The following is a 27,875-nucleotide window of genomic DNA, read 5'->3' as shown; positions in this document are numbered from 1 at the left end:
TTGATATCAATTGATATTTTTTAAATTGAATATAAAATTATTTCTTTTAAATTGAGTGATTGTAAAGTGTATTTAGTTAGTTTTTTTATAATATAATATTAACATTAGGCCTATTAATGTACATGCTTTAAAATATCTTTTATAATTTTTTTTTCTATAAATTCAATAAATTAATACTTCTAATAATTAATAAATTTTTGATCCACCATGTGTATTAATTATCAGAGGGTCGACTGTATATATATTATAATTTTAAATTAAAATTCCATTTGGCTCATTTATTATTTTAATTTTAATTGATTAAATTAAAGTTGTTTAATCCTAATTAAAATAATAAGCAATTCCATTAGAAGTCAAAGTCTAGGGGTAATTAGGTAATTTGAGAAAAGGAAGTGGTAAGTGATGGAAAATGCTTGATTTTGAAGCATCGGAAGGTCCGAACTCCAAAGTCCAAACCAAAGCGAAGTTCAAAAAATAAAACTCTTCTCATTTTCAAACACACCAACCTCTCTTATATTCAAACTCTGTCTTTTGTGTTTGGTTAGAAAGAAAAAAAAATGGCAGGCAATTTGGAGGATGTGCAATCCATAGATCTCATGACGGAGCTCCTCCGCCGCATGAAATGCTCCACCAAACCCGACAAGCGCCTCATTCTTATCGGTAAATTCTCTCTCTATGTCTCTCAATTGCACTGTCGTTTCCTATAATTACAATACTTCAGATCCAAACTTTTTTATGTGCCTTTTTAATTACTTATCTCGCTTCCTTGTTTGGTTGCTGAAATTAATTAGATTGTGCCTTTTTTTGGTGAGTCAGGGTTTAAGGGTTTACTTGAGTTGAAAATTGGGATAAGTTTATTTTTACCCCGAATTATGAAATTGAGTATATTTCTGTTATGGTTGCGAGATTTACACTAGATAGATAGTCCTATAATGTTTCAATATAACAGTTAAGTTTCTAGAGTAAGATTTTATGTCAAACTAAGAGATAAGCCAACACAATTTTGCTAGCTGAACACTGTCATATTATAAGCTGTGAATTCTCTGTTGGCAGGTCCACCTGGATCGGGTAAAGGGACTCAGTCACCTATCATCAAGGATGAGTACTGCTTATGTCACTTGGCTACTGGTGATATGCTGAGAGCTGCTGTTGCTGCTAAAACCCCTCTTGGAATTAAGGCCAAGGAGGCCATGGACAAGGTTTCATTCTTCGTCTATTTTCGTTTTTCTGTTTGTTCTTTCTTGTTCTACGTGGTTCGCTAATGGAACATTTTGGTGGTTTCTCCAGGGAGAACTAGTTTCTGATGATTTGGTTGTTGGCATTATAGATGAAGCGATGAAGAAACCTTCATGTCAGAAAGGTTTCATTCTTGATGGATTTCCTAGAACTGTGGTTCAAGCACAGAAGGTACCGCTCGCACTGTTTGAGCACACTATCTCTTAGGATTGTGCAGTTCATTTTCTTTGTATTGCGCTCTTAATCTTAATGTCTATTGACTGTTGCAGCTTGATGAGATGCTTGAAAAGCAAGGAACTAAGGTTGATAAAGTACTCAATTTCGCAATTGACGATGCCATCTTGGAGGAAAGAATCACTGGCCGCTGGATCCACCCTTCAAGTGGTAGAACATACCACACAAAGTTTGCTCCTCCTAAGGTTACTGGTGTAGATGATGTAAGGAAACATTTTTACGCCCCTTTTAGTTTTTTTGATTGTGAATGCTTAACTTACTGGTTTACTATTCATGCATTGATTGGGGTAGTTCAAAAGCAGAAAAACTGATCAAACAAGATATTATAGATTCCAGATATGTTTCTGTTATGGTAGCTTCTTCTTGTTGCATTTGAATCCATGTGGTCATTGTTTTTTTATTTAGTAAACTAGGATACTACTGACCAGTCTGAGGAAGTTTCATGCATGTATCCTTGCAACATAGTGTCGAAAAGTTTACACACTGTACTTTGAGGATCAAGTTCGTAGAATTTTCATATTAACCATAAGTAGATGCTCAGCTGGCACACTATAAACCATTCATTTAGACCATATCAATACGCATTGATGTAGATTAGGTGGAATTGCAATTGCCTGTTGAAAAACCTTAGAGGAAGATCATTTGGCTCTATATCTTTTAGTCTATATCAAGCATTTTTCAATCTTGAGCAGTCCATGTGTAAATGAGTATGGTTTACACAAGTATTACTGGCTGTATATGCTTGCTGCTATGTTTCTGCATCAATTGCTTCACGATCGCCTAGCAGTTGGCAGTACGTTGATAAGCTGTTTCATGTTCTTATTTTCTTGAAGGTAACTGGAGAGCCTTTGATTCAACGTAAAGATGATACTGCAGCAGTGCTTAAGTCAAGGCTTGAGGCGTTCCACAAGCAAACTGAACCAGTAAGTTCTTATAGATGTTGTACTCCTATTACTTTTGTTAACATCAAATGAAAATTTAATTCAACTGCCGTATAATAGTTAATGGGAGGGTTGAGTAGCAGTTGTTTATCTATTTATGTTGCTTCTAGAGTTGAATCTCAATACATACTTTAAATGTCGGTCTAGCCATATTACTTTGTTGTTGTCCTATATTGTCATTTTGTATTGTTACTATTGTGTTTATTCTGAAGGGGCAATGATTTTTTATCATGTGAATTGCAGGTGATTGATTATTACAAGAAGAAGGGCTCCGTTGCAGACCTTCCTGCAGAGAAACCTCCCAAATTTGTCACAACCGAGGTCCAGAAAGTGCTTTCCTCATAATTTAAGGCCCTTTTAGACTCGCAAATGATGAGTTTTGAGCCACAGTAGTTGATTTTGCTCTCATATCTACTTAAAAAAAAACACATTCACAAAGGTTGAACCTTTGATTCCATTTCATTTTGACTGTACGCCGGCCGTCCTCTGTTGAGATAATTAAACTGAGCTCACTATGAAATAATGATGTTACAGTTTTGTCATTTCTTTTATGCTCTCTTGGTTTTATTGGTACGATGCCTGAATTCATTCATTTGACATCATATTTATCTTCACCAATTTCTTTGTTTGAAGGACTAAATGTAGTTGCATGAGTGCCCCATTTTCATTATTATTGCTATCCTGGTTCTTTCTCGTTTAAAGAGTCATCACCCGGATAGCCTGATCCGAGAGCAGTAATTCCTTCTTGGGACTTTATGAAAACACAGAATCATTCACAAGTAGTATTGCTAGAGATTCACTGGTTGAGTAAAAACTCTTATACCTGGTTACTAAAAGTTAGTCTCGGATTCAAAATCTTGAAGCTGTCCATTATTTAAAAGAAAAGCCTAAGCAATTTAATGAGTCTTTCATTGGAAAATCAGAGATAAGTTGAGGTGCACACACTTAAATGTCAACAGTAATCTTAGCATCCAGATCAGAGAACTCTTGGAAGAATGCCTTGAAATGCTCGTATGAATACTTAATGTCATCTACTGCACACATTTCTCTAATGCTGTGCATTGATAATTGTGGGGCGCCAACATCAACAGTACGAATCCCCACCCCGCTTGCTAGGATGGGACCGATGGTTGATCCACAAGGCACATCATTGCGGACCACAAAATCCTGCCATTTTTAGGAATTTCACAGAAGCAATTAGTTTCATGCTCCAGCCTAATTCAAACTCAAAAAAGATGTTATTCAATGATATTAAAGTTGGCTTTCCTGCATATGCATTTACGATAAACATTCAAGAGAAAGCTTCGACGTAAATAGCAATTTATTCTAGATTATGCTGTGTTGCTATTTCTCTAAATAACAATGCGGTAGAAGAGAGAGGGGCCGACCTGAACAGGAAGCTTATGCTTTTTGGCGATCTCCCTAAATAGGAAGGAGGTGACTGAATTAGTTGCATAGCGCTGATTCGCATTGTGTTTAATCACGAGCCCTCCATGCATCTTGGGTTGATGATTTTCCTCATGTTTGTCCTAAGAGATAACATATGCCATGTCAGCATACCAGGATGAAAGAACAAATTATCTAAATGCACTTTTGAGTTACTTGGGAGTCTGAGACAGTACTGCATAATTGGGATGAAGGGCGTGTGCCATGTCAGCAGACACAAGAAAACTCTTCTGGATTGCTTTTTGAACCAGCTGATAAGAAATCAAAGAAACAAAACAATCAAGTTAACATATAATACATAACTTCAGAATTTGGGGTGTAATTCTAAGAGTACCATGCAGGTTTCTTTGATAAAAATCACCCAACTTCCGTAAGAACGGCATATGAAGATTCAACATAAGGTCTAACTGAACCATGATTAAAAGCAAAAAAAATAAAGGCAACATTTCAATAATGAATTAACGTTTTGTCTCCTGAATCCCAAAAATAATGCGATAAATTAATACTAAGGAAGCACCTTAGTATCTGAGTTGAAGGTGCTTGTGATCCGTGAAAGAGCATCAAACATGACAGGAGATCCAGCTCCTTGTGCTGAATTAGATCCAACCTCCTCGTGATCAAACAATGCCACCATTCTAACGCCACTTTCATTTTCAAGATTGTTTTCTGAAGCTGTAGCATCTATCAGTGCCTGTAACACAAGTCACAATTCAGAATTAGCTTCAGAGTAATGAAGATTCATATTAAATAAGAGTAAATTTGTGTTGCTGTATATGAAGACCATCAAGGTGATTAATCAACATTGCATAAAGTATTTCTAGTTGTAATCTTTAATAAAATGAGTGATTTTCCCCAACTAACCCATGCTATCTAATGAATATAGGATAGACAAAAAAACTTGCCAATGCTAATAATAACAACACCTAACACCTATCAGTTTTCAAATTCAATTAATCAAATTTACTAAGTAAATATGCTTAAGCTTACATACTCTACATCTGTTGAAAAATTCAATTTCATTGTCACTCTAATCGAACCATAGATATGAACCAAACCAATGCAATAGGAATCAGAACAAGAGATGGTGATTTTAACACTACAGCTTCGGTTTACTAGATAAACCAAAGAGGACATCAGATAAAAATGTCTTCCCTCATAGTCAGAATTAAAAAGCATCTATTATATGAGATGAGATTAATAATTTTACTATCCAATACCTTTAAAGAGCAAAATGACATGCAGAGATTATCAAGCCTTCCAGAGAAAACAAATTCTTTAGCAGCACCAGCTATTATACTTGGTTGAGTATCGCATGCTTGCAATTCAAAATCGCAAATATCATCTGCTTTGCAGCCAATCTGATTTGCAATTATCTAGTAGAAAAGAAAGAATTTAAAGAAATCAGTGATCACCATCAGAAAATTTCAAATTATCATCTCTCCCCCAACAATAAAAGGTATGAAAAATAAAAAATAGAGGACCTAATTTTGAAAATCACCAACCTGCAAAAGCAGTGGGTGATGCTTTGAGCTTTCATTAGTTGTTCCCTTATTAGATTCCTTCCCATCAGTTTCTTCACCACTTTCAATAGGACCATTTTCGGTAGCCATTTTACTAAGCTCTGCCTGTGAAAAAGCAATTTGTCATATAAAGAAAAGTAAACATCAAAAAGCACTATGCCTTCTTGTGAAAGAAGAAATGCATATGATGAGAGATTCCCTCGCCATTTTAATTAAGTTATTTGGCAAATGCTTTCGGATTCTTAAATTGACTGCGAGTCATAACAACTGGCGGCTCAATCTTTCTAAACTGTGAAATGTTCAGTCACAAATGCAGTAACAGGATATTGAATAACATTGCAAAACTTAGCTTTTCTATAGAATATAGATAACTCTGCCTTTTCAAACATAAACACACATTTCAAATGGTTTCTTAATTCATGCTTCATATAAGATAACAATAGCATCCATTTCCTTAAATTTTAAAATGAATTTTAAGTTTACAAATCAAAAGAGAATTTGAAGATTACCTTAACTGAAGTTGCCAAAACCGGAACCAGGTGACTCTGTGTATTCACCTTAAATCCATCGCTATTCACATTCCTATTCAAAGCACGTAAAGTAAAACCTCACAACGCCATGATTATAAATGAGATGATACAACCATGAAACATTACTCACAAAACTACAAGACACAAAATCTGAAAGACTGGTGATATGAAAAGTCAAGCTTTAAGCACAACTAAATATAGTTAATTTACACAACTTATTAGAAGCCGGACCTGTCTAAATGAATCGCCAGGGTAGGAACACGCATAATGGGCTCCTCAACTCTAACAAGTCGATGTGAGTAGGAAGCAGAGCCATCCTTTTCTTCTCTTACAATCACACGTCCTGCTATGGTCAAATCACGATCAAACCATGTATACCACAAACCACCTCCATAAGTCTGAACTCCAATCTCCAAGTACCCATGTCTAGTTACCTTACCATAACAAACAAATAATTCCAAAAACCAAAATTAGAACAGAAAAACCAAACCGATTACTCAAAAGATACAACTTTTAAATCAAGATGTCACCTTGGAAACAGGCTTCAACTTAATGCAAGGACTATCAGTATGGGCACCCACAATATAAAACCCATTACCAGCAACATATCTAAACCAACAATTCAACAATTATTTCCAAAAAAACATTAAAAAAACACATAAAAACATATAAAAATCTATTCTAAAAAGACATACTTTTTACCAATGGCAAAGGCAACTATAGTAGAGTAATTCCTAGTGAAAAAATATTTGTTTCCAGCTTCAAGCTTCCAATCATCTCTCTCTGAAACTTGTACATATCCTGAATGTTTTAATCTATTCTTTGCCTCCTCTACACAATCCATACCAAAAAAAACATATTAAAGACATAAACTTTACTAGATTTTCATATTATTTGAAGAGGGATATGAAAACAAGGTGAATAAATTACCAACGGCGTGAAAAGCTGTAGGAGAAGCGTTTAAGAAGTTTATGAGATCGGATTCGACTTCGATTTGAGCTGATTCTTGTTTTGCCATTTTTTTCTTGTTTTTTTGAGCTGTTTTTGTTTGAGACTTCCAGTTTATTAGTGACTGTATGATGTGTGTGCAAGTCTATGTAAAAAGGATGGGCCTGGGCTCTGGGGGCTTGGCCTGCACACTTACTTGACAATATTGCCCTCTATATATCAATTAAATGTTGTGTGAATAATACTTTAAATTAAATCTTTAAAGTATTTTTTTCAATTAACAAATTTAAGATTCATTATATTCTATAATCAAAAAGATCCCTTATAACTAAATATTTTATTCTTTTTTTTTTCAATTTATTAAATTCAAATAAATTAAAATCAACTGTATAAAATTCAAGAAATCTGAATAACTTTTAAAATAAGCTAGATACAAATATTTTAAATTTATATAATTACACTCTTAAATCTCGACATTTCTAATTTTTAAATTTATTTTTTCAATGTAAATTTATATACGTTTCTTCACAATTTGAAGATCAAACTTATCAAAACAAAGGAAAGTGTATGACATGTCTTAAAACAAATGTATAATTGATCATTCATTATAAGTAAAGCACGACAAAAAAAATAAGACCAATCACAACAATCCATGTAGGCAGAGTCAGTTATTTCCTTGCACAGTCATTCAGTTTGATATACCAGCATTTTGCCCGGGAAAAGAAACTGAATCTAACCAACCAAATAAACGCCGTCACTCAGCAGACGTGCTTTCAGACCAAAACACCCTTCAAATTTACTCTATAATCTGAAATATTAAGGGTATTCTGGTCTTCTTAACACCAACTCAGGTAACAGAAAATCCCCCCTTATTCCCCATTTTTCAAGATTCCGTCTCATGCAATTCTTTCATCTCCGCTTCATCATCTTCTTCACTCGCATTCTCTTCTACGAAATCGCAGTCTTTTATCATCTTTTTCTTCAAGATCTTTGGACTGTCGAAGAGTGTGATGGTGCCGTTACCGGCGCAAGGGATTAGTGGGAATGTGTCGAAGGAGGAGAGGGAGTTTTGGGAGCAGCCTGATGGGGAAGGGTATAAGCCTTGCTTGGATTTTAGTATCAATTATAGGAAGGAATCTTCGAGAATATCTAAGGAGAAGAGGAGATTCTTGGTGGTTGTTGCTTCGGGTGGAATGAATCAACAGAGAGCTCAGATTGTTGAGGCGGTTGTTATTGCTAGAATTCTTGAAGCTGCCATGGTTTTGCCTGTTTTGCAGGTTAATCTCACATGGGAAGATGTTAGGTAATGATTCCTTTCTTCGAAGAATCGTCACTTTCAAATGCAGAATTCGGAAGCATCGTCAGGATGCTTCACAGGAAATAAAATGGCCATCCTGAGTCAAGAAGTAACAAGAGAGACCGAGATGTGATTGCATACCCAGTTCCTGAGTGCATGTGCAAACACAACACGCCACTTTTTTGAGCTAATCAAATGTAAAAAGATACTCTGTTATGTGCATACAATTTGTAAGACAATTCTGTACTCCTTTTTGTAGCTCTAGATTCTACATTGAACCATTTCATGTATAGCATTTTTATTCATAGTACAGTTTTCTGTTTCTTCTGCCAGGAATTAATTTCTCATACATCAAAAATAATTAAATAAAAATGAAATTTTTTCTATTTATGTGTATCAGCACAGTCATCACAATTTTTCCGGAAAAGGAACAAAACACCAATTTTGTATATTTTAAAACAGTTCAGGAGTCAATTTAGACGGAAAAGAAATGTCCAGACACTCAAATAATTTTTTTTGAAAGCTCAGACACTAGTGGTGCAATTTTAAACTATCTTTGCCCTCTCTGTCCGCTGTCAATCCCATTTATCAAACCGCACAAACTGGTGTATTTTTTATTGTTTATCTTCTCTTATTTAATATCTGAATAGCTTTCGCATCAAACAAAATATATTAGGATTTCAATGTAACAACTAACAACATCAACATTTGTAGCGCTCGACACAAAACAACTTCAATATTCAAAATGAAAAAATGTAACAGTTAAATATTTCACGTTCGAAATCTAAGATAAACTAAAATCATATTTCCAAGTAACTTTTAGTATGAGAAGTAGACAAGTAAGAGACAAAGTCCCACATACCATTGTATTAATAAATCTCAACCAGAAACCTCTAAACTGAATACAGTATTTGACTTCATAGATTTTGAAAATAGATGGATGACTTATCATACAAGTATGGATATCATATCAGAGCTCTTACTGCTGCAGTTATCACCTTGTCCGTCTGTCGATCCAATAATACCCCACCCGTCATTATCAGTCATAAATCTGCAAGCATCTAAACTGCAAAAATACTCCATTTCATATCAAGTTCCTCTAGGCAGTGCGTCTTCAGCTTCATAGCAAGTGATAAAACCTAAAATAATGATATCAAAAAACTGAATGTGAAAAATAAATCATTCAAAGATGTTTAACAAATCAAAGAAAGATGACTCATTACCAAACAAATGTTATAAACAGGACTAATCTAAAGTTTAACAGAAATGTTCCCCTGAAATTATATTGGGAGATTTTGGGTTGGTGAATATCTATAAGAGACAAAACAAGAGCATATGATATCAATGCGCAATTTTCGATCATGTCTCTGACTCTTTGTATCTTTTATTTTTCAGTATAATTGTATATACAAATTACTAAAGCCAGTCTTCAATATATTGACACCAAAACTGTCATAATGGGACCAATACACTAGTTGAATAATATTTTCCAAACCAAAACAATTTAATGACACCGAAATGTACATACCTAAATCAATGAAGATCGAGGAGGGTGCTTGGTGAAGTCGTTGAGAACAATAAAGCTGGGAGAGTAAAGGAAGACCGAATATTTGCCTCCGTATATTAATCTGCCTTTGACCATTTTAAAGATGACTTCCAATTTTCCATCTTGAAGATTATAACTGAGAAGCATAGTAGGGAATCCAAGAAATACAATATCAGCACTTGGATGAATAGCATAGGCCATAAAATTTGTAGAGATGCGATCCTTGCACAGTTCTCTAACTTGGGGACTTAAAGACATCAAATGACTAATTAAAATGCAATGCTTCAATCTCCAAAAACAGTCCTCAAGAATCCAAAAACAAAACTTAGATTTGGAAGAATCATGATTGGCATAATATAATAGCCCTTTGGAAAGGCCAATAAAGCCAAACTTGTCTATAGAATTAGCAACAGGTAGCAGAATTGCCTTAGCAATAAGATTGTCCAAGTCAAAACAAAGGAGATACTTCGACATAGATTGCCTGTATAGCTTCCCATTCAAATAAAGAGTGCGCTCAATAAACTTAACAGAACTAAAAACCGATTGTTCAATGCGTAACTTTTGCTTCACCCAGTTTCCAGTAGCTGAAGAGAATACATCAAGCTTTATAAAGCTACAACCGAACTTTATATCAGGAAACCGGATAATTTTGTAGTGTGGCGACATGAAATTTTCAAAAACAAGCGAAGCAACATAAGATTTATATTTGCGTCGGACATAAGGAACAGCAATGCACTGCTTGGTAGTTGGGTTGCATACGTAATGGCGACCATCTGCTGAAAAAAATAAAAGCAAGCCGTTGCAAGCATCCTGCAGTTGATAGGCTCTGTGTGGTAAGAGTACAGTACAAGATCTGAGAAAACCTGAACAATCGTTATCACAATAACGACCTTGTGGATAAGAAACATAGGCGTTGTGATAACTGGAAATTTTTTGGCGTACAAAAGTGAACAAAAAACCAGAAGGGGTAGTGGATGAAATGCGAGAAATGTTGGGGACACAAACATTCGAGATGAGGTTGTACCAGCCTTTTGAAACCCTCTTACATTGCATCAGACTCTTCACCGGAAGTCTGCACAGAATTTCAACTGCTAAATCCTCGCTTAGTCTATCATCCATTATTTTTTACTCAACAAAAAAGATACTTATTTAGGATATTAAATAAGGACGCAAGGAATCCATATAGCACAAGGATTAAGAATACATATAGTACAAGGACTCCATTTTTCCTAAATGGAAAAGGAACAAATTTTACTCTCTAATTTAACTAAAAGGAACTTAATTTACATCATAATCATGATGGGAAGATACCTAATTCTCTGAATGGGGGAAATTAACAAATAATTGGCAAGGAAAAGACTTCAACCCAATTGAAAGAAACAAGGGTTTGGCATGGAATAAAATTTAAAAAAAAATAGTTAGTACTATGGAGAGAAGAGGAATTCAGACCAGATAGGCAGCATCGTCCCATGAAAAACATCCAAATACAGTTTCGCACCTCGTCGTCGTTGGGAGAGGGATGAAGCAGCAAGTATAATTTCTATCTTTCCCTTGTAATTTTGGATAGTAGAATAAACTAAGCTCAAAAAACTACATATTAATAATTTTAACAAATTACAATATACTATATTTTATTTAAATTCGAAATTTAAAAAAATATTTATTTGGCAAAGTATTTTATATGAGTTGGACAAATTATTTATTAAAAATTTAAATAGAAATAAAATGATAAGTGGTTAAAAAGGTCAAAATGAAAAGATTAAATCTATCTATAATCTATCTATCTATAATCTATAACTATTCTATAAGTGTGAAGGGGGGGGGGGACAGGCAAAATGACAACACTAGCCTTCCATAATTAAAAAAATTACGAAGTTTAGTACAAATCTAATTCTATTACAAAGTTAAATACAAATCTAATTCTAATAAGAAAGATACACTTGAGAAATATAATTATAAATAATAATTAATAGTTGTGTAGAAGTCTAATTATAATAAAATACAACAATTATAAATCAGTTAATTATTTTTTATGTGTTAGAATTCGTCAAAAATAAAAAAGCTTATTGTTAGTGTAGAGTTCACTACCAAGTCTAACACATAGAGTTTGCATGGTTGGGAATATAACATAGTTCATCAGTTCAAAATCAAACACTTAATAAAGTTGGACTCTAATTACGTGACGGAACCGTGTTTATCAATCAACTTGCTTACTATATAGTGCAGGGTTTATTTCTCAGGTGGGATCAAAAACTTTGTATGAAGATGCAGTTAATTTCTCAGTTGGGATCAACTGCTATGTATGTGGTTTCTTTTCCAATTTTTAATTTTATAATTCAATTTAGTTGGTTTTTATTTATTTTTTTTCTTTTTATTATTCTTTTATGTCATAGTTGTCCATTATCCAGTTGTTAGATTTAATACCAAAAACTACTACATAAGGTATTTGCACTACTATAGCTACCATAAATTTTGTTTAATTTATGTGAATCTTCTTTATTAGGATTTACAATCAATGTGTTTTTTCTCATCTAATTGGTCAATTACAATATAACAATAAACCTATATATGCTAACATGAAATTTAAAAACAACCAATTAAATTTAGTAATTAATATATAAACTTAATTAAGAGTTAAAATACTATAAGAAAATCATAGAAAACGGCACAAAGGAGATAGGGCTAATTATAAGTTTAATTATTATAAAAAATATATTATAGTAATTGAAAAAATAAAGCTAATAAGAGACCAATTTATAAATAATGTAATACATAAAAGAAGGATTAGCATTTTATTAAACTTGAAACATTATCTACTGTAATTCTATTAACGTTAGCATTGGGCCAATTAGAAGTTTAATTGCTTAAAGAGTAAAGCTTGAAGTACTATAAGAAAAGTATAGAAAAACGGCAAAAAGAAGATAAGGCCAATTAGAAGTTTAAATACTATGAAAAAATATCACCCAGCTATTATAATTTTAATTTTAATAAAAAAAATTAAAATAGTTTATAAAAAACAAATATCATATTTAGTATATTTAATCACATACTACAATTTGAATTTGAATAACTTTTTTAATAACTTATTAATAATAATATTTAATATAAATAACGAGTTATATAAATATCTTAATTAATATATAATATATACAACGGGTCATATAAATGTCGCTCACGTGCGTAGCACGTGGCGAAAAACTAGTAACTATCTTATATGTGGGAAGGGGGGGGGGGGGGGGACAGGCAAAATTACCGTAATAGGTTTCATTAATAGTTCAAATTACAATAAATATTCAAAGAGTTTAACTATATGCAAATTTAATAGTTTATTAAAAATAAATATTAAAAGCTAAAATAAAAATTAATCCGAACAAGATTTGTGAAGATGGAGTTTGAAGTTGAGTAGGACTAAATTTAACAGATTAAAAAGATCGAAATAGAGTTTCAACAAAATCAAAAGTCTAATCTCTCTTATTAGTCGACCGATTACAGTTTAGGCTAAATTCTCTAATAAGTTCACTGTTTATAGTTTAGGCAACTAAGACACGGTAAAAATAAAACTAATCCATGTTTTTATACTTTATGGAAAACTGGAAATATACACCAAAACTCTCCAAATGGTTATTTTATGATGATTGCTATTTGCTAACAAACAAGCACAAATTAAATATAATCTCAGCATGTTATTTAAACAAATTGAGATGTCATCGTTTTATATATTTTAAAGGCCAAATGTTGTAAAAAGGCCAAACCTTTCACAAAAGTTTCACAAAAGTCCTGACCTTTCAATTTTGTTGATTTTGGCCAAAAACTGATTATTTGGTTTCACAAAAGTCCCGACCTTTCAATTTTGTCGATTTTGGCCAAAAATAGATTATTTGATTTCACAAAAGTCCTAACCTTTCAATATTTGGCATGCCACATAGGCGTCACATAGGCTCCACATAGGCAAATTGAAATCAAATTGAGAGTTGGCCACAATTGAAACCAAATAATTTGTTTTTGGCCAAAATCGACAAAATTAAAAGGTCGGGACTTTTGTGAAACTTTTATGAAAAGTTTGGCCTTTTTAAGACATTTGTCCTATTTTAAAAATGTTTCTAAATTTGTTAATAGGTTATTCGATGATAACAATTTTAAATTAATAGGTTAAAAGTAATAGGTTCTTCCATAATGATCTTACTAATTAAACTAGACTTAATCACCAAAAAACCACGACCTTTTAGTTAATATTTAAATCAGAACGAGTTACATAATTATCACTCACAGGAGTAAACGTGCCAATAACAAATAATTTATAACAATTTATCAACAACTAAACTATTTTAATTAACTTTTTACTTATTATTAATATATCACGGGTCATATAGAGTTCATTAAGGGTAATAATTATTATCAAAAAGAAAAATTAGTTGTATAAAGAATTTAATATTAGTTGTATTAAAAATATTAGATGTTGTCTTTATTGAAGAGGTGTGTATGATAATATTTTTTTTTGCAAATTAAAATATTTAATTTATTAATTATAACATATACAACGGGTCATATAAATATCAATCACGTGCTACAATTATAATATAAACAAGAATATTGTATTTAGAACTTAAGTAGTATATTTAATAATCTAATATTTAATATACACAGCGGGTCATGTAAATGTCGCTCACGTGCGTAGCACGTGTATCTATCTATCTATCTATCTATAATCTATAACTATCTTATATGTGGGAAGGGGGGGGGGACAGGCAAAATTACGATATTAGAGTCAATATATGTTATTAATTTCAATAAGAATGAATTAACTGATGACACAGCAAATAAAAAATTACTTTTGATAAAAGTAATTAATTAAGAATTTAATTTTAACAAGGAAGTTTAATAACAATACAATTAGTTAAAAAATTAAACAAAAATATATTATTATACAATTACACACAATGCTTTAACATGAGTTTATCATATTTACGTGAAAACAAGATCTAAATGAATTAAGAGTCAAATACCAAATCAAATTCTAATAAAAAATAAACTCTTTATTAATGGTTAAACATGAATCTAATTGCTGCAAATTCAACGGGCAGCATAATCACTTTAACATATGTTGTTTAGTTAAACTAAACTCCAATCACATAAATTATTTAATGAAAATTAGCAAACTATGGTGGTTATCTTAAACTTGAATCCTTATGAATTAGTTAACTTATGAATTATATTTAACTATGTTTGATGTATTGTTGTAGCAATTGGAGGATAATTTCATCCATAATTTTACAAATTCTCATATTTATAACGGATACAATATCATATTTATAAGCATTAATTGAATTTGAGGCTAAAAAATAATTGTTATTAATTTAATATATATAGTAGGTAAAAAATCAACACATTAACTAGAGTTCAAAAACATGCTAAAAATAAATATAAAAACTTAATTCAATACATATGAAAAGAGATATCACGTGTTTTAACTTATATAAAAAATTATTAAAAACTAAAATATTACTAATAATAATAAATAAATATTATATATAACGGGTCATATTAATATAACGAACGTGATGTAGTTTTAATTTAAATGAAAATAATTTATAATAATTTATTAAATATAAAGTATTATTATAATATTTTATTAAATTTAAATAACGGGTCATGTAAATGCCGCTCACGTGCATAGCACGTGGCGAAACGCTAGTACTATATATAAAAGCACGGATGGGGGGGACAGGCACATTTACCTTAACGTCCTTATTATTAGTATTAGGTTATCAATTAAACTTCTAATTAATGTCAAACTCCTTATTATTGTCAATTTAATTATTAAACTGAGTTATATACTAGAAATAAAACTCCTAATATAACTAGTTAGATTATCTATTATACGTATACTTTAGTGTCCTATTATTAACATTAAGTTATATATTAAACTCCTAACTAATGTCAACTCCTTGTTAATGTCCTTAATATAATTATAAATTTAAGCTATGTATTAATAATAAAACTCCTAATGTAACTAGGTCATCTATTATTCGTATAGATTATGTCTTTAATTATTGTTCCTTCTAATGGTCAAATTACACTTTATTAAAAAAAGAATATATTAATTAGTTAAAAAGTTATATTTAAACTCTAACATTAAAAGTAGTTTAAGTTAAGTAGTATTTAAGATTAATTAATTAATTAATTAATTATTAATAGATAATTAAATTCTATAATAACATTAAATAATAGTTAAAATAGTAACTTTTGGTTGTATTAGAAATAATTTAGTATATGCAGTATTCTAAATCAATGTTTTAGAAGTGGTTTAACTTAAATAATATTCTAAATCAATTAAATATTATAGTAGTTTAACTTCTTTTTTTGAGAGAATTATAGTAGTTTAACTTAAGTAATATTTTAAACACGTTTTATAGCGCTATTAAATACTAATTTAATATTAAAAATATTAAGGATGAATTACTATTTAACTACATAAACATAAAATTATCACATATTAAACAAAAATTGATGATGTTACTATTATTGCTCTTCCATTATCACTTGAATTTAATGTTAATAATAATAAATTTAATTAATATATAATTCGACGAATCAAATTACGAGCCACGTGCGTAGCACGTAATGCAAAACTAGTATTCAAAAACATATCTATCAAACTTGAAACTTCTATTTTGTTCAAAAAAACTTGAAACTTCTATTTTGTTCAAAAAAACTTGAAACTTCTATTCAAAATATAAATAAACTGAATTACTAAATACCGCCCTCATTTACTAGCCACCGTCCCTGTCTTTCACATATTTGTCATTTTTATGAAAATACAAAAAAAAAAAACATTCTCTCCACCTCATTCGAATCTGATAATGAACGACGCTTCAAATTCGTTTGAAAATGAACATCAAGAATCGAAATCAAGTATTCCATTCAATTCCGGGGTAATTTTTATCGCTTAGAATATTTAATTTCAATTTTTTTTGATATATCTGTTGTATATCAGCAACAGAAACGCCCTAGGAAGGTGTTTTCAGTCTCTTGAAAACGCCTTCCATGGGTGTTTTCAATTGACTGAAAATACCCTCCTAGGGTGTTTGCGCTGACAGAAAACGCCCTCCTAGGGCGTTTCTGCAGAAAACAACTGTCGAGGGTGTTTCCGGTTGCCGCTGCTACGCCACCTGTTTTTTTAAAAAATAATGAATATTTGAATTAAAATTATTTAATTATTTATTAATAATAATAATAATAATGCAAATGTTAATATTAGTTATATATATTTTACAGTTTTAGTTTGAAGATGTTGACGGTGATGATATTAAATACAGTGGACAATTCAATGACGCACAACTGTTTAAAGTGATTCTGAAGCGATTAAATGGGCTAAAACAATTGCTATCCAGATTATGTTCAAATTGGTTATATCTTCTCACGAAAATGGGGGGACTCGAAAGATTTTGAGATGTTCACGGGGTGAACGGTATTGAGGCTCTTTGGCGAATTCTTCTTCATGGAAAAATACCAAGACGAAAGCGTTCAAATGCCGATTATCAGTTGTGGTGTTATTTTATAAAAAAATCATGGGTTGTCATTGTAAGACTTGGGATAAAGAGTATGCACTGCCATAATTTAGCAGTGTCTCCTGAGGGATATCGGCAAATGAGTGGACTGAGTCTGGCGTCCAAACTCATTGTGCGGGATATAAGTGCGGCTCAAGCTAGGCCGTGTGCTATTTTGGCATCCCTTCAGGAGAATAATCCATCAGATAACCCCATACAAAGACAAGTGTACAACTACAGAGATAGTCTGATGAGGTGCAGTTTTGAGGGTAGAGACGTGGAGGGGCAGTTTTATCATTTAGCCGTGGAGAGGAAATATGTACAATGGACGCTTGCTGATTAGGATACAAATGCGTTGACTCACTTTTTTTTAGCGCATCCAGATTGTGTGAAGTTACTATAACGCTACTACTGGGTCATCGGTATGAATTCCACCTACAAAACTAATAAGTACAACATATGAGATTAACCTGCAAAACATGAACCAGAAGCTAATCAATAATCAATCTTCAAAGAAAGTAAATAATCAACCATCAAAACATATTTTTTATATTACCTATCATCTTCCCATATGAGATTAACCTGCAAAACAGGCAAAACCATGGTAGCTTTAAGAGTTCTAGTAATGACAACCGCGTCAACAATCTGAGCTCTCTGTTGATTCACTCCACCTGAAGCAACAACAACCAAGAATCTTCTCTTCTCCTAAAAAATTCTCGAAGATTCCTTCCGATAATTGATACAAAAATCCAAACAAGTATTATACCCTTTCACATCACGCTGATCCCAAAACTTCTACTATCCTCCTTAGACACATTCCCACTAATCCCGTGCACCGTGTAGACACCTATTTTTTGGACAGGTAAACAGTGATAAGGAGCTGAAGCGGCCAATGATGATTTCCAGAGAAATCTGTTCGGGTGACGAGCTTTCGATTTGCTTGCTGGAATCTAAGTAGGCGTAATCTGTGCACAGTTGCAAACTTGGAGGATTAAAACAAAATTAGGCGTAAATAGCCCATAAAAATTCAAAGAAGTTGTAATGTAAGTTTAGAAAATGGACTAATTGCCATATTTTAAAAGTTTATGAGGCCAATTTCCAAGTTTGATGGACTGAAATTGACCTTAACCAAACATATAGGGCTCGAGCAACCTTTTTTAACACTTTCGGACACCAAAATGCACTTTTAACAATTTATTACTTAGCCATCAATTTAAATCCGAATTTAATTAAAAAGATAAAGTTTAAGGCTAATCTCAACACTTAATAACTTATCACTTCACACACTTTCATCCTAGAATATTCTAGAATGTTCTAGAAGATTCTAGGAGATCTTAGGTCACCTCTAATCACTATAAATACAGCCTTAAGCCAGCCTGGCTGACGGTGGCACACAAACCCTAGAAATCATACACGGTGACACACAAACCCTAGAAATTAGACACGGTGGCACACAAACCCTAGAAAATACTAAGCAGAATTCAGGCCACCACCCTAGAATAGCAAACCCGAAATCACAACACACACACACACACAAATCCAGTCTTGAAACACCCTAGTACGTGGTAATTCTCCAAGAACGCAGCGCAAGCACCAGATTCGAAGCCGGATTCCACATCAACTTCGTTGGCAAACGAGCCAAGGACTCAGACCGGTAATTCTGAGGATCCTCTTATTATGTTCTTTTGCCATAAATATGTGTAAAATTGTCATGATTGCTGTAATTATGTGCTTATGATGCATGTTTGGATAGTTTCAATACTTTTTCCATTAAAATTGTCATGTTAACTAAATCGATGCTTTCAATAAATTGCCACGAAATTCGATGATAGACATGTTAAATTTATGTAATTAATCATGTTAAAACTCAAATACATAAACCCGGTTAATCTATAGCTCTTGGAAATCATGTTTCTAGGAGATTTTAGCTTGTTTTGATATGAAAATTTGAAAAACGTACGTGCTGTCAATAAATAACTTTTTGCCTAGATGAGATTTAAACACTCCGATTATGTGGTTTTTGAATTCCTTGTTCGATTTTATGCGCTTTTAACTACTTTTTCATGAAAAACGGAGTTGAAACGAGTGAGAACGAAGCAAAACAATACGAGCTCTGAACCTGCCGACGAACCGGTGCCGCTGCCACTGAAACCGGCGACGCTGCCAGAATAAGTTGGCGCCGCCGCCACACCAACCTGCCGGCGTCGTGTTCTTCATCCTCATCTTCTCAGAATCACTTTCCAAATCCTTCTAGCTTCGATCCAAACTTCTATACGCGTCTTCGGGCTCATCCGGGTTCCGAATTAGGCTCAGTTTGATTCCAAAAATATTTTTTTAGTTGTAGGACCTGTTTGTAATAGTAAATAGCCTTAACCCGATGTTTTTAGGGCCTCGAAGCCCGTTATTGTAATCTGCCCAGTCAACCGGGCCCATCGAATCAGATCCGACTTGACCAGTAACTTCCAGACCAATATTCGGGTTCAACCGGACTCTGAATCAACTCCGGTTTAAACCAGTGGATTTGTATCGACGACACAGTCAAATTCCATGATTTGACCGAGAGCCCATTCCGGCCAGACCAATGCTCAAAACCCGCGCGAGTGCCAGACACTCAAAGTCAACGAGGTTTAAAAGTATTCCTAACCTTGTATGTATGTCCAACTGCCCTTGTGTATGCTCATATTGTTTATCGCTTTCCAAAAGCATCCAAATCAAATAATAACTGGTTAAAGGACTAATCACCTAAAATTGGCCCATTAATGCAATTCCAGCTCATCACTTAGACATCGTAAAACTAAAGCGAAAATGCAGTAAATGGTTGTATAGGTTTTTCAAGATCACCTAATAAAATAAATCAATCACATTTATACATCTGTATTTAGGCTTTGTACATGTAAAATATCCAGACCAGCCAGACTTATGTTATTTGCTAGAAACCTCTAAGATTAGATGTATGCTTAGGAGTACCTGCTAATTGCCTCAAATGCTAGTCCAGATTGAGTCATATGCGCGTCAAACGTGTTTACTGCTTTCATCACTGTTTATTTACAGCTTTCATATCTTGTGAACTGCATATATTGTCGAGATGAGATATAATACGAATATGTCCAGTAAATAAAGCCGGTAACTGATAAGCCAAGCACAAGAGACTCGGGAAGGTCCACGAACCCTTGTCTTTGGTCCGATGCTCGATAGTCTTACCGGAGGCGAGTAAGGCTATCTAATTGGTTAAAAGGCATTTCCTAGTTGAACTAGGTGCCGACTCCATTTTTCAAACCATTTCCAGATCGAGAAGTCAGCCATAAGCTTTGGGTGAGCGGCCCCCGAACCCCGCTCCGTTCACACGCCGATAACGGCACCATCACACTCTTGGACATTCCAAGCTTGTCATCTTCCACATCCGATAAAGATCTTGAAGAAAAAGATGATAAAAGATATTGAAGAAAAAGATAATTTATGAGTTGGATTTAATTTTGGTTAAGATAATATTTGTATAATGACTTTACTATTACTATTCATATATAGAGGACATTATTTACATCAAAATTTAAAAAATTCAGAAGTTCAATAGAACTAAATAACACATGATTTATAATTTGCATGAGGCCATGATCTTTAATTTTAACACGTACAATGATAATTTATTAAAATGTTAGTTTTTTTATAAAAGGAAAAAATTGGAAAATGTAGGCAGTTGAGAAGAAGAATCTGGCATTTTTATGAGGAAATGTTATAAAAGTAAAATAAGATAATGATTAATCCCAACAAAATCAACAAAGAACTCAAAAACTTTCAAAGATAAAGCAAAGTCAAAATCATTGGTTCTGTAAGAGACGTCATTAAAATGTTGACAATCTTGTAATTTTCCTATTCAAATGTGTAAATAAATAACAAATGAATTTACAAGATTACCATCATTTTAATGACATGTCGTAATGCGATAGACTTAGTCTACGGATGACGTGGTGAATTGAGTCTACCTAAAAAATTTTTGTTCCGTGAATTTATATGTACTGCAATTCACGTTTTTCTTAGTTTAATTTTGTTTTTCAACATTATTTTTTATACAATAATTATGGTGTCAATTTAAATTTTTTTCAAATACAAAAGCTCTTTTTTTAATTTTAAATGATATTAGTAGATTTATTTAAGAATTCTTAAGGGTTTTTTAAGATCCTTTAAAAACTTCTTCTTTTTTCACAAATAAGAGGTTGGGATACAATTCGGATATTCGAAAGATTACATTAAAAACTGCTATATTCGCTTGATTTAATTTTAAAATCTCTAATTTGTATAATTTCTGGAACGCTCACACAAAAACCACTAACCATTTTCTAAAAAAATTTATAAATATTGTTGTAACACATTTTTTCAAATTGTGCCTAAATCGAAAAAAATGTGAAATGTGATAATAATAACTTGTATATGAAGTAAATGGTATTATATATTTTACCATATTCTTTTCAAAAAATCACTATTCATTTATTTTATCAAATCATCTAACTGGTAATATGAAAAAATAAACATTTTATTGATTTCACGCAATGCGCAAGCACACGACCAGTAGAAGTGATAAAAGAACCCGCATGCGCTTGTTCAACGAGCGTTCTCTATTTCAGAAGAATTGGTGATTGTGAAGGATATTCACGCATGATATTGCATCATCAAAGATATTCGGCATTTGCGAATTAATTTGTTTATCTTTTGAATAGAAGTTTGATAGATATGTTTTTGAAGTTTAAGTTTATGCCTACTTAATTTTTTTTTTTATCTTTTTAGCCATTTAATATTTTATTTATATTTAAATTTTTAATAAATAAGTTATCCAACTCATATAAAATACTTAGCTAAATAAAAATTACAAATTTGAATAAAATATTTATATTAATTTGTTAAAATTATTAATATGTAGTTTTTATTAGTTTATGACATAATGTACAAAAAAAACCCTTGACTTTTCTCAAAAGTACAAATCAGCCCTATTATTTTTTGACAAAATCAAACCCTCATATTTTAAAATTAAACAATTAAACCCTCGTTGTTTTAAAAATATTAAACAAATAAGCTCTTTTAGTTAACTTTTGGGACACTTACCCCCTCAGACTTTTGATAAATATTTTAAACATTAAAATTATTTTTAATTTTTTTTATATGATTATGAAAGACGTGTCAGTCATTCACGAATGTTTCTAATTGTGTTGAAAGAAAGGGGTTATTTGTTATATTTGAAAATAAAAAAAAAAAACTTTATTATAACCATTAAAAGTAAAAGAGTTGATCTGTACATTTATGAAAATTACAAGTGTTTTATTGTACCTTTTGACTTAGTTTTTTAAGCCTAGTTTATTATTCTACCCAAAATTACAAGGGAAAGAGAGAAATTATGGTTGCTGCTTCATCCCTCTCCCAACGACGACGAGGTGCGAAACTGAATTTGGAAAGAGTAAAGTTTGGATGTTTTTGATGGGGCGATGCTGCCTGAATTCCTCTTATAACTTATAACTTATTATCTTTTTTAATTTTATTCCATGCCAAACCCTTGTTTCTTTCAATTGGGTTGAAGTCTTTTCCTTGTCAATTTCCCCAATTCAGAGAATTAGGTATCTTCCCATCATGATTATGTAAATTAATTTCCTTCTTAGTTAAATTAGAGAATAAAGTCTGTTCCTTTTCCATTTAGGAAACTATATGTATTCTTAATCCTTGTGCTATATGGATTCCCTGTGTCCTTATTTAATATCCTAAGTATGTATGTTTTTCGTTGAGTAAAAAATAATGGATGATAGACTAAGCGAGGATTTAGTAGTTGAAATTCTGTGTAGACTTCCGGTGAAGAGTCTGATGCAATGTAAGAGGGTTTCAAAAGGCTGGTACAACCTCATCTCTAATGTTTGTGCCCCCAACATCTCTCGCATTTCATCCGCTATCCCTTCTGGTTTTTTGTTCATTTTTGTATGCAAAAAAACTTCCGTTTATGATAGAGCCTATGTTTCTTATCCACAAGGTCGTTATTGTGATAACAATTGTTCAGGTTTTCTCAGATCTTGTACTGTACTCTTACCACACAGACCCTTTAAACTGCATGATGCTTGCAACGGCTTGCTTTTATTTTTTTCAGCTGATGGTCGCTATTACGTCTGCAACCCAACTACCAAGCAGTGCATTGCTGTTCCTTATGTCCAACGCAAATATAGATCTTATGTTGCTTCGCTTGTTTTTGAAAATTTCATGTCGCCACACTACAAAATTATCCGGTTTCCTGATTTAAAGGCCGGTTGTGGCTTTATAGATCTCGATGTATTCTCTTCAGCCACTGGAAACTGGGTGAAGCAAAAGTTACGCATTGAACAATCGGTTTTTAGTTCTGTTGAGTACATTGTGCGCACTGTTTATTTGAATGGAAAGCTATACATGCAATCTATGTCGGAGTATCTCCTTTGTTTTGACTTGGACAATCTTATTGCTAAGGCCATTCAGCTGCCTGTTGCTTATTCTAAATACAAGTTTGGCTTTATTGGCCTTTCCAAAGGGCAATTATATTATGCCAATCATGATTCTTCCAAATCCAAGTTTTGTTTTTGGATTCTTGAGAACTGTTTTTGGAGATTGAAGCACTGTCTTTCAATTAGTCATTTGATGTCTTTAAGTCCCCAAGTTAGAGAACTGTGCAAGGATGGTATCTCTACAAATTTTATGCCCTATGCTATTCATCCAAGTGCTGATATTGTATTTCTTGGATTCCCTACTATGCTCCTCAGTTATAATCTTCAAGATGGAAAATTGGAAGTCATCTTTAAAATGGTCAAAGGCAGATTAATATTCGGAGGCAAACATTTTGTCTTCCTTTACACTCCCAGCTTTATTGTTCTCAAGGACTTCACCAAGCACCCTCCTCAATCTTCATTGATTTAGGTATGTACATTTCGGTGTCATTAAATTGTTTTGGTTTATTCAACTAGTGTATTGGTCCCATTATGACAGTTTTGGTGTCGACTTATTGAAGACTGGCTTTAGTAATTTGTATATACAATTATACTGAAAATAAAAGACACAAAGAGTCGGAGACATGATCGAAAATTGCGCATTGATATCATATGCTCTTGTTTTGTCTCTTATACTGATAGATATTCACCAACCCAAGATCTCCCAATATAATTTCAGGGGAACATTTCTGTTAAACTTTAGACTAGTCCTGTTTATAATATTTGTTTGGTAATGAGTCATCTTTCTTTGATTTGTTAAACATCTTTGAATGATTTATTTTTCACATTCAGTTTTCTGATTTCATTTTTTTAGGTTTTATCGCTTGCTTTGAAGCTGAAGACGCACTGCCTAGAGGAATTAGAGATGAAACGGAGTATTTTTGCAGTTTAGATGCTTGCAGATTTATGACTGGTAATGAAGGTGATAACTGCAGCAGTAAGAGCTCTGATATGATATCCATACATGTATGATAAGGCATCCATCTATTTTCAAAATCTATGAAGTCAAATACTCTGTGGGGATTTCTGGTTGAGATTTTTTAATACAATGGTATGTGGGACTTTGTCTCTTTCTTAGGGGAGCAAAAACCGAACCAAATCGTTTAACCAAACCGAATTGGACCAAAAAAACCGAACCGAAAAAAATAGTGGTTAATATGTTTTAGTTTGGTTTAAAATTTATAAAATTTTCGGTTTTCGGTTTTAATTTGGTTTTTAGGTTCGGTGACCGAACCGAATCGAAAAAACCGAAATAAATTATGAGGGTTCTTTTAGACATTTATACACAATACTATATATACCCCCTTTAAAACCAAAAACCCTAATTTTCCATAACTGCTGCCGCCTCATCTCCTCTCCCTTACCATTTTTCCCTAAGGGCATCTCCAAGGGAAGTCACCATTTTTCCCTCACCATTTTTCAATTTGGTGAATTTTCACCAAATCCACTCCAATGGTCATCACCAAATTCCTCACCAAAAAAACTACTTTTTTACTTTTTAATATAATAATCATTTTTAATTCTTAACATTTTATACACTTTTTACCAATTACACCCACAAACTAATTTATGCTCATATTCGTACGAATTATAATATTATTCATATTTTTAAAAATAAATTGCTATATATTTTTTTAATTATGAATATTTTATAAAATTTAATTTATATTAAAATTATTTAAAATGAACATTATATTAATTTATTTAAATTAACATAATAAAAAAACTAATATAAACATTACATTAATTTATTTAAATTAACACAACATAAAAACTAAAATTATATCATTGTCTCGTTAAATTATTTAATAAGTAAGTAATTAATTAAATAAAACTATAAATTATATGTATTAAAATGTAAATTAACCATATTATTATATTCAAAAATTGAAATGGTGAAGGAAAAATTCCTTCACCATTTTTGATGAAAGAGAGTGTGAGGGAGTCACCAAAATGCATTTTGGTGACTCCCTTGGAGATGGGGAGTCATCAATTCCCATTTTGATAACTTCCCTTGGAGATGGTCTTACCAAACCCTTACCCATTTTTTCCTCTCTTATTTTCTTTCCCAATATATCAATCTTTCTTCTTTATCAAACATAAATCAAGTCAAATAAACCTAATATTTCTCATCTAAAATCCATTTTTACTAAGATGCTCACCAGACACCACTACGAGATGCTCATCCTCTCCTCTGGTAAGTTGTCGCCGGTCTTTTGCGCTCCGCCCGCCACCGCTACCGCTGTTAGAGCCTTTACCACTCCGGTTGCTATCAACGGCCACTTACATCCACCGATGGTTTTTTTTTCAAGGTATTTTCATGGATCTAAGAATTTAATTGATCTTGTTTTTGTATTTTGATTGTTAGTTTTAATTAAACCCTATTCCATTTTTTTTGCAGGAGCAGAAGAATTATTGCTGGTGATTTATGATTGATTATTTTAGTTTTAAATATTAAATTAAAATGTAAAACAATTCATATAAAATCGTTTAATGTAATTAACTTCTCATTTATGCTGTTATGTATATTTTAATTTGAGTTCAATTTAAAAAAAATTGTTTTTCTTTTTTCTGGTGAACCGACCGAACCAAACCGAAAAAACTGATATTTTCGTTTTACCGAACCGAAAAATCTGTGAACCGAAGTAGGGGTGTTTGGTTTTGGTTTAATAGGGGTGGTTTGGTTCGGGTTCGGCTTTTCCATACGGAACCGAACCGAGCTCACCCCTACTCTTTCTTGTCTACTTCTTATAACAGAGTATCTTTGTACATTTGATTAGCTCAAAAAAGTGGTGTGTTGTGTTTGCACATGCACTCAGGAACTGGGTATGCAATCACATCTCCGTCTCTCTTGTTACTTCTTGACTAAGGATTTTATTCTTGTGTAGCATCCTGACGCTGCTTCCGAATTCTGTCACTATTCCCTTTTCCAATACAAGAACTAGCTCCACCTGTTACTATTCCTTTTTCCAAAAGCAACTCCACTCTCTCTACCGCCGCCATTGTCAACACAGTGTTTTCCTCGCCTCTTGCCGGAATTCATCACCGTCTTCCATCCTCCTTCATAATCAGCATTATCGCAATTCCGATGATTCCTTTTTAATTTACCCTAATTTCTCCAAAACTCCGTGAAAAATTGACCTAAATATCGCCTCAAAAAGCTCAGTTGGGACTATAAAAGTTGTGCTATCCATTTAGAAATTTTATCAGTATTTAACAAGTACAAGAATACGATGTCAGAGCAGAAGCGATATGGGCGCCCTTGCCGGAAGAAGACCACCTCTCTATTTTAACTGTTTCAATAATGGATTTGAGAAAACGACGCGTCTTCTCAGATCTCTGAGAAGACGACAAAGCGTTCGTCTTCTCAGATCCATTTGAGAAGATGAACGCTGTCAAAAAGCTGAGATGACGACCGAAATTGGGCGGGGCGGGTGTTGGGTGGGGTGGTGGTTAGGGTTCGAATGGCTGGTTTGGGTGGTTGAATTTTGATTTGGTTTGAGTGGTTTGGGTTGTGGGTAATTTAGGGTGTTTTGGGTATTTTAATTTTTTTTTGTGTTTTGATGACGTGTCAACTAACACATGACGCCGTCAGAATTTTTTAAATGTCAGTTGACCAAAAAAGACAGCGTCAGGGGTATTTTCGTTCAAAAGGGGTTTAGCAAGCGTCGTCCCAAAGATCAGGGGGTTTACTGATTGTTGTTTTAGATCAGGGGGTTTGTCGTAAGGTACCCCTAAAGTTAGGGGTCATGGGTAATTATTAGCCTACTTTGTTTGATTGTGCTTTTTGCGATCTTCTTCCTTTTTCATTTATTCGTCTGTTTTGCTTGAGTTTTTTCTTCATTTTTGCATCGTTTCGCTCTCTATTATTTCGAGTGGTGTTTTTTTCATTGATTTATTTTTCCATTTTCATTCTTGTCTGGGTAAAATTTCTTTGATTTCCTTTCTCTTCCTTCAACATTTAGGTTTTTTGCTTTGTTTGCCACCGATTTTGTTGTGCTTCCTATGTTCTTTTATTCCTTGCATGAGTCCCATTGCCACCATCTCTCGCTTTATTTTCTTTTTCTGGATTATCTCTTCTTTTTGTAATTATTAGATTTGAGTTATTTGCTCCTGCCAATTGTTTGTCTTTCTTCATGTTTATGTCT

At 32.7% G+C, this 27,875-nt stretch overlaps 4 protein-coding genes across 6 annotated transcripts; 2 read left to right on the top strand and 2 right to left on the bottom strand.

The window, feature by feature from the left end:
- Positions 1-431: 431 nt before the first annotated feature.
- On the top strand, positions 432-2,953 carry LOC126672094 (adenylate kinase 4). Its single transcript, XM_050366004.1, has 6 exons — positions 432-660; positions 1,054-1,199; positions 1,288-1,407; positions 1,506-1,673; positions 2,304-2,393; positions 2,655-2,953. The coding sequence occupies exons 1-6, from the start codon at positions 558-560 to the stop codon at positions 2,754-2,756; spliced, it is 729 nt and encodes a 242-aa protein (XP_050221961.1). The 5' UTR covers positions 432-557; the 3' UTR covers positions 2,757-2,953.
- Positions 2,954-3,238: 285 nt separating this feature from the next.
- On the bottom strand, positions 3,239-26,075 carry LOC126672087 (probable aspartyl aminopeptidase). Of its 2 annotated transcripts, XM_050365988.2 has the most exons (12): positions 26,070-26,075; positions 6,838-6,931; positions 6,603-6,738; positions 6,438-6,516; positions 6,139-6,341; positions 5,887-5,959; positions 5,360-5,482; positions 5,075-5,230; positions 4,375-4,548; positions 4,034-4,108; positions 3,800-3,940; positions 3,239-3,578 (listed from the first exon to the last, which is right to left on the bottom strand). In XM_050365988.2, exons 2-12 carry the CDS (start codon positions 6,923-6,925, stop codon positions 3,357-3,359), a joined length of 1,470 nt encoding a protein of 489 aa, XP_050221945.1. In that variant the 5' UTR covers positions 6,926-6,931; positions 26,070-26,075; the 3' UTR covers positions 3,239-3,356. The 2 variants fall into 2 exon arrangements, with proteins under 2 accessions (XP_050221945.1, XP_050221944.1); XM_050365987.2 differs by lacking the exon at positions 26,070-26,075 and having other exon boundaries at positions 6,838-6,973.
- On the bottom strand, positions 8,938-11,272 carry LOC126672092 (F-box protein At5g07610-like). Of its 2 annotated transcripts, XM_050365999.2 has the most exons (3): positions 11,148-11,272; positions 9,681-10,770; positions 8,938-9,291 (listed from the first exon to the last, which is right to left on the bottom strand). In XM_050365999.2, exon 2 carries the CDS (start codon positions 10,749-10,751, stop codon positions 9,681-9,683), a length of 1,071 nt encoding a protein of 356 aa, XP_050221956.1. In that variant the 5' UTR covers positions 10,752-10,770; positions 11,148-11,272; the 3' UTR covers positions 8,938-9,291. The 2 variants fall into 2 exon arrangements, with proteins under 2 accessions (XP_050221956.1, XP_050221955.1); XM_050365998.2 differs by having other exon boundaries at positions 9,681-11,272.
- LOC126672093 (F-box protein At2g23160-like) lies at positions 22,630-26,241 on the top strand. The gene is made up of 3 exons (XM_050366002.2): positions 22,630-24,157; positions 24,542-26,039; positions 26,129-26,241. Exon 1 carries the CDS (start codon positions 23,021-23,023, stop codon positions 24,155-24,157), a length of 1,137 nt encoding a protein of 378 aa, XP_050221959.1. The 5' UTR covers positions 22,630-23,020; the 3' UTR covers positions 24,542-26,039; positions 26,129-26,241.
- Positions 26,242-27,875: the final 1,634 nt, after the last annotated feature.

The sequence above is a fragment of the Mercurialis annua genome, linkage group LG3, assembly GCF_937616625.2.
Source record: "Mercurialis annua linkage group LG3, ddMerAnnu1.2, whole genome shotgun sequence".
Classification (NCBI taxonomy): domain Eukaryota; kingdom Viridiplantae; phylum Streptophyta; class Magnoliopsida; order Malpighiales; family Euphorbiaceae; genus Mercurialis; species Mercurialis annua.
Note: the sequence above shows the minus strand (reverse complement) of the source record. Positions and strands in the feature narration are given on the sequence as shown.

What these genes read in the sequence shown, in the direction of transcription:
- LOC126672093 (XM_050366002.2), top strand. Translation starts at nt 23,021, where the DNA reads ATGGATGATAGACTAAGCGAGGATTTAGTAGTTGAAATTCTGTGTAGA.
- LOC126672092 (XM_050365998.2), bottom strand. Translation starts at nt 10,817, where the DNA reads ATGGATGATAGACTAAGCGAGGATTTAGCAGTTGAAATTCTGTGCAGA.
- LOC126672087 (XM_050365988.2), bottom strand. Translation starts at nt 6,925, where the DNA reads ATGGCAAAACAAGAATCAGCTCAAATCGAAGTCGAATCCGATCTCATA. An exon ending in GCCTTTGCCATTGGTAAAAA is followed by an intron (nt 6,517 to 6,602) that starts GTATGTCTTTTT and finishes TTGTTGGTTTAG; the next exon opens with ATATGTTGCTGGTAATGGGT. An exon ending in AGCATAAGCTTCCTGTTCAG is followed by an intron (nt 3,579 to 3,799) that starts GTCGGCCCCTCT and finishes TAAAAATGGCAG; the next exon opens with GATTTTGTGGTCCGCAATGA.
- LOC126672094 (XM_050366004.1), top strand. Translation starts at nt 558, where the DNA reads ATGGCAGGCAATTTGGAGGATGTGCAATCCATAGATCTCATGACGGAG. An exon ending in CCAAGGAGGCCATGGACAAG is followed by an intron (nt 1,200 to 1,287) that starts GTTTCATTCTTC and finishes TGGTTTCTCCAG; the next exon opens with GGAGAACTAGTTTCTGATGA. An exon ending in TCCACAAGCAAACTGAACCA is followed by an intron (nt 2,394 to 2,654) that starts GTAAGTTCTTAT and finishes TGTGAATTGCAG; the next exon opens with GTGATTGATTATTACAAGAA.